General features: G+C 41.7%; 1 protein-coding gene across 2 annotated transcripts in view; it reads left to right on the forward strand.

Annotated features, from left to right (window-relative positions):
* Positions 1-696: 696 nt before the first annotated feature.
* Positions 697-11,767, forward strand: part of dscaml1 (Down syndrome cell adhesion molecule like 1) — a 95,015-nt gene continuing 83,944 nt past the window's right edge. For both annotated transcript variants that reach the window (XM_068584467.1, XM_068584468.1), the window contains exons 1-2: positions 697-862; positions 10,891-11,211. In XM_068584467.1, coding sequence (XP_068440568.1) covers positions 820-862; positions 10,891-11,211 — 364 coding nt within the window. In that variant the 5' untranslated portion in view covers positions 697-819. The remainder of the gene's footprint in view (positions 863-10,890; positions 11,212-11,767) is intronic.

The raw sequence follows: 11,767 nt of genomic DNA on the forward strand, positions 1-11,767 counted from the left end.
GATCACTGATCAGTCGAATTTTCTGAATTTATTGATATCAATCACAATGGACAACTTTTATATGATGCTGGTTGATAAGGCCACTATTTAATATCAATACTGTTCAGTCTGTTATGAAGTGATTTTAGCGGCAGAAGTGTGTCTGAACACGCAGCTGCGCATGAAGTGCAGAGCGCAGTCCCACTTTCACTTGAAACTGAGGCTGCAGCTTTCCTGCACTTGATCCCCTCTACACTCCTAGTTTCCATGTTCTTTACTTTACAATAACACCTTCTGATGCTTTTCACTTTCATTCTGCGCAAACTGCAATGGCAACTGATTTAGGGAAATTCTTGAGTGGATTTGCATAGGAAATACGCGCAGGCATTTTCCTCCACCGGCTTATTTTTTTTTTTGAACTTCCCCAGTAACAACATTTAAATGACTTGTATGGCGGTAGGTTTTTGGTTAACTTTGTCTTTAGAACTTAATTAAACTGTTGGATAAAAGCATATCTAGAGCGCCTAATACAGAGGTCTCGTTTGGTCTTCCATTAGTGCGTATCGCTCACCTCTCCATCACGGCGCTTCATTAGGATACCGGGGGTGGGGCGACAGCAGCCTGTCCCGGCAAGGGGAGGAGAGAACAGGGAGCAGAGGCGGTACTTTCTCCGCGGCTCGTTTCTCGGCGCTGGAGAGTGCGGGACCAGGGCTGGAGAGAGCGCCGGGGTGTATCAGCAGAATCAGTCCAGCACGGAGCCTCGCCTGGCCGACCGCTGCGCGTGCACTCTTCTTGCGGGACTGCACAACATTCCTGTGAAATATAACTGCTTTTAATGGCATGTGGCTTGTAACTTTACTTCTGCTGTATTCTTTGCAAGAAGGTAGGTTGGACATCAGTTTCTTCAAGTGTTGCTTATCTGCATGCCGCCTCCTCTCCAGTGCAATGTTGAAGTTGGCTGTGCGTGTTTATTATGTTATCAGTTTGATAACTGATGTTGGATTGAATTCCATTCACGACAGAGTGCCAGATATGTGAAATCAAACCCTAAATCACCTTAGCAGGATGTCTGGTAACTTTTTCTTATTGTTTTGAAATTCTGTTTTCCTGGTCAGCCTTTGCTTTCCTCCTGACCGAGTGCTTGGATTTATCTAGTGTCCTCAATGTATCATAATGATTAGTTGATGACATCATTTAAAACGATAACATAAAAGCTTGAGCCTAAAATGAATATGCACTTCATTTGAACTAACTACACAGCTCTCAAAAGTGTACATTGCGTTAGTTATGATACAAAAAAAGAGCACCGCATTAGCATTTTTGCATAATGAATATGTGGAGGTGTCGTGAATATGGAGGCTGTTGAATCGGAGGAGAGGCTGATAAGGATCTTCAGGCGCGCGCACGGGTAGGCGGGCGACCTCGAGCGCTGATGCTGGCCACAGTTGTAGGCTGTTTACTTGCAAAAGTCCAAGGGGGCAAATAGTCTAATGTATTTTCCGACTTTCTCTGCCCTCCCCCAACACAAATACGATGTGTGTGCGTGTGTGTGTGTGTGTGTGTGTGTGTGTGTGTGTGCGCGTGCGTGATTGTGAGGAGAGAGAGAGAGAGAGAAAGAGAGAGAGAGAGAGAGAGAGAGAGAGAGAGAGAGAGAGAGAGAGAGAGAGAGAGAGAGAGAGAGAGAGAGAATTGTATTCGCTATTTTTTGTAAGAAACACTCAAATAGAGCATAAGCACCAGTTTGCCCCTGTGTGCGTGAGTGCACGGCTGTGTGGCAACAAGGGTCAATATATTTTATGAGAGAAGTGTGAACTAATGCTGGAGGTATTGAGCGCTGGCCTTTAATTTGTAGATAATGTGCCCCAATTGGATATTTAAAAGACAAGGCCATATATTGCAGTTTGTTTTCTCTAATAAGTGTCGGTGAACGCAGACCCAGTTGTTATCGTGCCAGGTCTAATTATTCATCCACCATTTTCTGTGGCACCAGATTCTACTGATTGGCTTTGCTCTTAATGCTGCAGATGGAAGAGGGCGATTCATTTTTACCTTTCACACTGATCCGTTAGTTTGATGTCAATGAATTGCTTTCCCTTTATAACAACCACACCATGGAGGGAATTTTTATTTGTTTTATTTTCCACTTAATATTCATCCGTTTCCTTGACGCACGGGTCGGTAATTGAAAATTCCTGATTTATAAACCTTATCAGTGTACCCATTTGAAATATCGTAAGCATTTGATTGTAATTGTGGACACTTCACATGTTTCATGGTCCTACATTGGCCTTGGCAGTGCCCTCTGTCAGGCTGCAGCTGCGGGGAGGGCTTTTGTGCTGTTTTTGTTGTATGTAATTGGATTACAGGGTCTATTTCGATTACACACACTGTACATCGCCCTGTCCCGTGACTGAACGAGGTGTGTATGTGTGTGTGTGTGTGTGTGTGTGTGTGTGTGTGTGTGTGTGTTGAGGGGGAGGGTTGGGGGCTGCAAACAACCACTGGAGCGTAAAGAGTGCTTGAGATCGGAGAGATGTAGATAACGCAGTGGAAAACAAACTTCCATTTCCCGTTGTTTTTCAACGCCACGTTTCGCTAATTTTCCAAAAATCTACAGTGATTTACTGTCTCCTGGCTGCTGTGTATTACATATATGTATAATTTTTAATGAACTTTATTTTAAGGGAGAAAGCGAGGTCTATTATCATACATGCATATGCATTAGTACTGCGTATTTTTCTTGCTCGGCCGCGCCTCTCAGAATGGCAGACAAGTCTGCTTATTTTTATCGGCTACATCAGAGGAAAAATATATTTCAGATCACACTATTATCTAATTTAAGACAATTTAGTGTTTTCCTTTATCCCCTTTCTGTCCTTTTTATTGCATTAATTTGACATTCATTAGGTTATTCCTGACAGTTTGTTGCTTTTGCTTTTGGCTGCATATCAGCACACCTGCACCCATGAGTGCGGAGAGGAGGGGGAGATGGATAGATAGAGGGAGAGGAGGGGGAGGATACACTCATTCTTCTTTGTCATGATTTGGGAGGCTGCTTGTCATTTTATGGAAATAAAATTGAGACAAACTCAGCTGAGGGTTGTGTGTGAATCTACTTTCAGGCCCGACAGGCCAGAACATGGCCTGAGAAACTGAAAAAAGGGCTTAAATAATTATTCTAATGATTATATTTCTAAATCAGTCAGAAAAAAGCGACAGACGATTTAGTGTGGATTTTGAGTGGATTCAATCAGTAATTGTACAAAGTTCCAGGAAAAAATGCCTTGGATTGATCGAGATGGAGTGAGAGCTCTTTCTATAATTATTTCATCAATTAATGTGATTCCGGTTTTATCCAGTTTCGGTCGACAGGTCTCCTGCAAAACACACACGCACACACACACACACACACACACACACACACACACACACACACACACACACACACACACACACACACACACACACACACACACACACACACCACATTAAACTAAACATAGTGTTCCTGCACATGTGTAAACCACTTTGGCTCCTATGTTGTATGTGCACTTCATTTTCATTTGTGCATTTTATGGAGCAACCATCTTAAATCCCCCTATTTACTTACTTAAACCCGTGTGTGTCTGTCCATGAAGCAATCTGTACGGATGAAATGTTGTCACTTATGCCAATAAATGTCTGTTATTCTTTCATTATAAATAAAGTAAATTACATGGATTTTCACTAGGATGTCAATAAATGGGAAGTATGAAGGGTGCTTTGGAAATCTCATCTGCTTTAAGATCACCTGTTAAAGATCAATCCTTTAAAAGGGCTCTTGTGTATATTCTTGAGACCGGCCGGAGCCGCGGTGCTGCAGACCCCGGGCTGTGTGTACGTTTGGAATCAAAACAGATAGCGACGAGAGAAGTGATTGGAGGGGGAGCCCAGTAATTGCAGTACGAGTCAGACAGTGACTACCAGGCGACACCCTCACGATGCACTCAGAGATGTTACAATTGTAAAGTGAGGCTTTAGTGGCAGATCGGACTAACAACAACGTCAAAGTTTTGTTTTCTCCCCCATTGTACTCTCGGTTCTGGGTTGAATGCCGTGTGACATGTAGTTCACGATTTACTGTCTCAAGTAAAACAGAGATTTGCACATCAGTGACTCATCGTATTTCACTCCAGAAGCGTGCCAAAACATGTTAAAGATGCGTAGTGATACATTCACACAGTCATACTGCATTGAGGTCAATCATTTGGATGATATTCACCTCCAACTTTTCTGTGGCGCGTGTGCACAATAACGCACGTCCATTGTCATACAGCCACATTTGGTACACACTCCATTATGTCTTTTTTTTTCTCCAGATCGGAATTCCGCTACCCTCACTTACCTGTCATTTCCTCCACGGTATATTAGCTACATGTCACTCTCAGGTTAACTCGCCTCACCGTGCTCTGGCGAGCAAAGCATGTCAAGTGTTGGCACTCTGCGTTTGGCAGTTGACCCGTGCAGCAGAAACACCGGAACACGCCACTCTGTCTCATATGCCGTCTGGACATTTTTGGTTGTCTTGGAACACACGAACACGTCTGCCAATTGATGATCGTTTTACTTGATGTATTGTCTTAAAGGCGCACTATACCGCATTATATTCTGTAAATGCTCCTGCCAAATTGATATGAAGTTTTTTGTTCTTCTTTTTAAATATTTTTTGAGCTAACAACAGCGCGCGAACTGACTTGCTTTTAGCCTATTCGGTAATCACGCACCACCTCTCAAAAAACGTTCCCAACGTTCCCAAATGTCTGTCTGTGTATCATCACGCAGCTGTAGATCTTAACGCCCATAGCAACAACGTCATGATTGCACGAGTTGTCACGTAGAGAATTGGATTTCGGCTGCCCACTCAACAGGCTTTGCGTACAACAGTGGTGTCCGGCAGCCCGGTGCCCTCTCCATTACGCACGGAGAAAGATTGATGGTCATGTGTTCAATGACAAACGATTCCAACAATCTCCCTTTAATATCTCACAATCGACTCTGTATTTTATTCTCTCCTGTTCTACTTACTATCAAACAATTTATGCCCTGTCTCTGAGGGGAAATAGGAAAAAAAACACATCTCAACAAATCTGACACTCACTTCCACAACGGAAATCATCCTTTTGAAGTGGGAGATGCGAACTTCCAAATGCTGAAATGGCCGCCTATTTTTCTGACACTGCATAAACGGTGTATAGAGGTTATTTAACAGCCTCAGCCCTCCCTTCTCAGAGCCGTTGGGCACCTGTGTGTGTGTGTGTGTGTGTGTGTGTGTGTGTGTGTGTGTGTGTGTGTGTGTGTGTGTGTGTGTGTGTGTGTGTGTGTGTGCATATACCACATGCATTTTTTCTTTATTTACTACAACGTTTCTCTCAATAAAATGACCATGCTATAAATGATTCCCTTTCTGACTGCACACAAACGCAGAGAGAGACATTGTCATGCAACAATATGCTTATCTCAATCTCAAGTCATAGCAAATGACCTTCTATAAAATATGATCATATCTTTTGCCTTTTATGTTCTGCCATATTTCTGTGGTATCATTGCCAAGACTGTATTGCCACTGACTTCAATGCTTCATACGTTTTTGGCCTGAATGTGTTTTGTGTGCCTTTATCTAGAGTGCTACATGGTTCACCACATAGAAAATCTATTGGCTATTATGAATGTGTATATATGCAATCTGGAATGTATTTATGTGACTTTGTGTGTGTGTTTGAAGGAGAGAAAGAGTGTGAGCGGGCGAGTGGGATTTATAGCCCTGTTTTTCTATGCACGTGATGGTATGAATCTCAGTGTGTGTGTGTGTCTGAATGAATGTAGATGAGACAGAAAAAGCTGCATTATGCATAGCGGTTCACCATAGGCAATATCCTTGCTTCTCCAGCATACATATTCATACTCCATTTTCATATCCACTGCAAAAACAGGAAAAAAGTGCAAATGTATTTGAGTGTACAGCAAAGAAAGATTTGAGTTAAAAGGAAAAGTGAAGGTTTAAAAAAAACTGTAAATAAGGAACAAAAATATATAAAAAAAGATTGGGTTGTTCAGCCGACAGGAAAAATGCTTCTGAGAGTTTCACCCTAAATCACCTTGACCTTTTTTTTATTGTAATCAACGCATTCATGCTTGAAGAAGGAAACCAAAATACAGTTCATGATCGGTTGAGTGCTGCTCCTTTGCTACTTCTTTTTCTGCTGTGGAAAGTGAGCCTAAGGCTATGAAAGGGCTCTGATAACCATTTGAGGAGAAAAAAATAGGTTTTTGTGTTCCATGTTTTTTTTTTTACATGAGATGTTTACAGTTGATTATGATGCCATTGTATCTTTAGTTTCCCTGTGGTCATCTATACATTTTATTTTAAATTTCATGGAAGTTTTTGCCTTGAATAATTTGTTTAAGTCCCGAATCATGTGACTATGTATTAAAAAATAATGCTCATGATTGTTGTCACGTGCACACCTCAACTGCCAGATATCATAAAGAGGCCAGGTCTCCATGGAAGACAAAAATTAAAATGTCTATATTGTCCAGCAACAAATTACAGTTCTCCATGTCTATATCGAATCACACATGACTAACAGCAGAACCCATGTGCCAAGTGACAATACGTGAAACGCTTTCAGGCAGATGTGCCCCATGTGCCAACGATTATTTCCCACTTTCGTTCTTTCTTATTACATTTGTTTATAAAACTCTAAACCACTACTGCATTAAGACATGTGGTCGGCATCGTCGTGTAAGCCGAGCAATGTAGACTGGGGTTGGACTGTGTTGGAAGAAAAAAAATTATTCACACCTAATCATGTACTGTTTCACTGTTATATTCAGACTTCTCATCTTACTGTCTCTGTTTTATCTTACACACAAACTCAGCATGTCTCCTGATAGCAGTGAGACTGGGGAACCTGTATGTTTCTGTCTGAAAGAACGAGCAGTTCCTTTGTTATCGTATGACCATTTCTTGCAAACTGCTCTATGGGACGAGGGGAAAGGTTCACAGTTAGGCCGAAGACGTCATGAGGGTTTCTGTTAGTGGGTCATGATGAGTATTTAAGAGGTGGTTCTTTGAGAGATCTTTGAGCAGTCTTGGATGTGCAATTTGTCTATCACCTTGTACTTCTGACTCTGCTCCTTCCTTGCAACGAATAAATGTTCCTGTTTTAATGATTTTACTCCGAGGGGTGGAGTGAATTTTTCTAACAGACTGTATGGTTGTACACATGTGTTTTTGTGTGAATAAGTGTGTATGTTGACTAAATTCATAGGACAAAGCGATTAGCATCATAAGCTGCTGCTTTTTCACAGGTTTCCTGTCAGACTTTGAGTTGTTGCATCCAGCTGTACAAAATTAGTTTGAGGCTATTTTTGATAATATCGCATTATGGTTTGTTTATTTTTCAACACAGTATCCAGTTTTAGAGCATATTGAGGATATTCAGTGGGTCATGACCGCTATAAGGGATTAAATAATAAATCTGAGGAGTATGGATTAACAGCCAAGGAAAATGTAAATTGATTTTCTTATTCAAACTTGTCTCTAATCTTTGAATCACTGGAAAGTTGTCAATCTTCCATTATAAAAAAGGTTCAAGCAGTTAACGAGGGGTAACATGTCGACATTGTTTATTTTTAAGGTGGGTAAAAGCCAAAGGTTTGGGAAGCAAAAGCAGTGATTCCCAACCGGAAATACTTTTGTCCTCGCAGGTACTACCCACGGTTCTAATAAGTGAGGCCAATGCCAAAGTGCTTAACATTGCAGTCTTTCTAATGATATCAGGGGGCGACTCTGACTGTAAAAAAAGTCAGATTGTGTTGAAGTCTCACTTGATTCATTACCTCAGTAAACAAGTAAGTTCATCGTCTCAATCGCGAGTTTCAAGTCTTCTTCAATGCAGCGTGATGTTCATTTCGTAAATGTTTGTCCCATTTAAAGTACAAACAGATGATAAAGAAAGATGTGCTTTAGGGCGTGGTTATCTTGTGATTGACAGGTCGCCGCCACGGTGTTGTCCGGTCTTGGAGTTATCCATGTTTTTGTCTTTGAACTTTAACCGTTTCATAATTTGTTTTCAGGTCATATAATTAATTGTAACTTTTTGGATGCCTACAAGCATGCCTTGCTCAGCCTCTGCTTGGAGAGCTCCATCCTCTCGTGTCACCGCTTACAATTCCAAAAATACAAGACGTCTACAGCCAAAAACAGTTTTTTTCAAGAGCAACCTTTTTCTCAAAGGTGAAATTTGATCATTCAGTTTCACAAAGACCATCCCATCTATTAAAGTAGTTGAGCCCATTTTATCATTCTTTTGAGGATGCATTTGACACAAAAAGTTGGGAACCATTAATCGGAAGAATAAGATCATTTTGTGATGCAAATAATATGTGTATTCTAAACACGTTCTTATACAGCAATATTGTTTCTTTCAAAAGGGCTTTTGCAGCTTGAGTAAATTGTTTTTGTCATGAATATATTCTGCTTCTAAAAATAGCATTTGTCATCAGAGAGAAGCAGCTCACTGTCACTGGTATCATCTGATAATAGCTTCCTCCGTATTTGCTTGCTATGGAAACACTTCCATGCGTTCTTCACCCAGCAGTACATTGCAGTGCTCTCCGTGGTGCTGAAAGTGCAGATCAGTCTGCCTCGCAGTCTTTGAGAGTGATTGACATGGATTCGAACGATAGGATAGATTGAACTTGACCTGAATTCAGATTTTTGAACACGAAGAATCTGCTCTAATTTTAGCTCTCCATGTCCTCAGCATCTCTGCTGTGCCTCGAGCAGGGATCACATCTTTTTCCTGAACACCTCAGCCTCTGCTGGTAGCTGAGTTTGACATCAAGAACTGAGGCAGTCATTTAACATTAACCTCTCTATCCCTTTGACCTTACCACTCACAGACTCACAGACATACACACATGCTCACTCACTCGGCTGCATCTAAACACCTTTGCACTTGAGCACCTTTCCCCCAGACCAGCCACCCATGTCCTGTCTACACTATTGCACTCCTCTCTGACTCCCTGATCTCTCCTTCCGTTGTACACTCTCATACACCATAAGAATCAGGAAAGTCGGACACTGGCCTCCCACGGCAGTGCGATTAGAGAGTGGATAGACTGTGTGTGTGGTAAATGCGAAAGGAGATTATGTGGGTTTAACACTCTACGTCTGGCATACAAATTCCAATCACATAACATTGCCTGTCTGTAGTGTGGAAGGGAAATATAAGAGAAAGTGTCTTGCAGGGTAAGGGTGAGAGACTGATGGGAAACAAAGAAAGAGACAAGTAAGTGAGAAACATAAGTCGGAGGGATGCAGACAGATGCATAAAGTGTCAGAAAACAGACAACGAAGGAGAGAGTGGAAATTACCTAATGTCAGTTTTAATTGAATCCCTAATCTGTGCATTTAACCTTTTAACCTTTTCTTATGTGAATCGTCGCCTTTTTCATGTTATTAATGTCATGTCATTGCATTACTATTCATAGGAACAAAGCAGATATGAAATTGTTCTTTTGTATCAACCATTCATCTATGTTCTCGCCATGTATTAAGAGCTTTAAAAGATCACCAGTGGGTCTTTTGTCTCATTTTATAGCTAGTTACTAATGATATCCATTGATGTAGAGGATCTGGAGAAATTGGAGCCTAAATGACATCTGGCATCTCTTTATATTTCCATTGATGTGTTTTAGTCAACACCCCATTTTCTCCCAGCTCAGAGATAATTAAAGAGATAGGGCTAATCCAGGCATTGTTGACACAATCCAGGAAAAGGGATTAATTAAGTATCATTGTCTGAGAAGAAACTTCTCTGGCTCTAGGCACAGCGTCTTCCCCTGGCCCCTAGCCAAGCTGAGCTCAGCACTTCTTTACACTCCTTTACACTCCCAGCCCCCTGAAGCAAACACACACACACGTACACGTACACACACACACACACACACACACACACAAACAGAAACACACACATCTTAAAAGATCCCTCGCTACCTCACTCTAAACTGGAAGAGGGTGTTTGAGAGAAAGAATATATGGTGGTCTATCTCCCCTAGGACAACTTATCTGGCTGTAAATCTGTGCCACAATGCCATTGTTTTACAGCAAACATCTGTGTTATCCAGCTCCTCAGGCGTACACAGCTACGCATAGAGAAGTACCTACAGTGGCTATGGCCTAAGAGTTGCAGCAGTTTGGTATCACGCTAATACTGAATGACGAAGTGTATTAACATAAAGGATGAGAGTGGTGGTGGAGTCAAGTTGTGTGACCTGTTTTCCCCTTCTATTGAGAGGCAGATTTCCAAAGGGCTGTGTGGATACATATATTAGATTAGAGATATTAGGATAATGCACATGGGATTAGAAGGACGGCTTCAGTTTGGCACACAGGGAAGAAGTTGTTTGGGTTGAGGTGACCTGAATGCCTGTAGATCCAGGTTGTATACTTTATGTGGGTGTCAGATGAGGTTTTATTTCCATTCATATTTGCCTACTTTAAAATATTCATATTCCAGTGAACCTGAAAATATAGTGAATATGTTGTGTGGTAATTAGATACTTCAAAATGCAGAGGAGGGTCCGGTGAAAACTCTGTGTTTGTTCTTACAGAGAGCGGTTTTAATGACAGGGTCTTATTGCACTACTTACTTGTATTTCATGCTGTAAGGTGCATCCTTGTAATGATGGAACTTGTGTTTTCTGAGAGGAACAATGATCAGAATACAACAATATGGTAAAGGGTTAATGTTCTTACATTATTTTTAGATTGGAAAGTAGTTTTAAGTGCACCTGCTTCCTCTCTTCACATTTTGTGACACTTACCTACTAACTCCTTGCCCCCCTTTTTCTTTACCCCAACAGTCAACAGTGAAGATGTTGTCTCCACGCGGCTGTACTTTGTGAACGCCTCCCTGCAGCGGGTGACCTTCTCCAGCTCGGTGGGGGTGTCCCTGCCCTGCCCTGCGGGCGGCGCCCCCCATGCCGTCCTGCGCTGGTACCTGGCCGCCGGAGACGACATTTACGACGTGCCCCATATCCGCCACGTGCACGCCAACGGAACCCTCCAGCTCTACCCGTTCTCCCCATCCGCCTACAACAGCATTATCCACGACAACGAGTACTTCTGCACTGCTGAGAACCAAGCCGGCAAGATTCGTAGCCCCAGCATCCACATCAAAGCAGGTGAGTGTTGGACACGCTGCGGGCAAACTAAGCCAATGGTTACACTTTTTCTCGGGAACAATAGTCATTTTTCTTCCCATAACACCACTGTGTCACATCATCACTCTCCTACGCTTTTGTTTAGCTTTTGGCATTACTTTTAAATGGTGACATTACCCTAGCTTAGCTAAATTGTTGTTTCTCTCTGTCCCAACCTTCTACATATATTTGGAAATCAACCAAATTGAACCCCAGATTTTCTGGGGTTCCCAGCTGGCATCAACAGGGCCATCCAAAAACCTTCATACTGTTTCATATAATTTCTTCTTATACAATGTACATGAATGTGTTGTGTTACAGAAGTGCTTTTTCTGGAATTCAAACTTTTTTCTCCAATTATAACTCATTCTTTGAAACTCCACATCTTCAGTTTCTAACACAGATTTTAAGAAAAATATTTAAAGTCTCTACCGCAATCTGAAATCAACATAATGGTCTTCATGTGTACAATTGTTGGAATGTTCCTTCATGAGCGTTAAAGTTCTACCCCCCAAATTATATCACTTACATCACATCT

The sequence above is a fragment of the Clinocottus analis genome, unplaced genomic scaffold (genome assembly GCF_023055335.1).
Source record: "Clinocottus analis isolate CAN_PGR_092001 unplaced genomic scaffold, fCliAna1.0.p SCAF_2, whole genome shotgun sequence".
Taxonomy (NCBI): Eukaryota; Metazoa; Chordata; class Actinopteri; order Perciformes; family Cottidae; genus Clinocottus; species Clinocottus analis.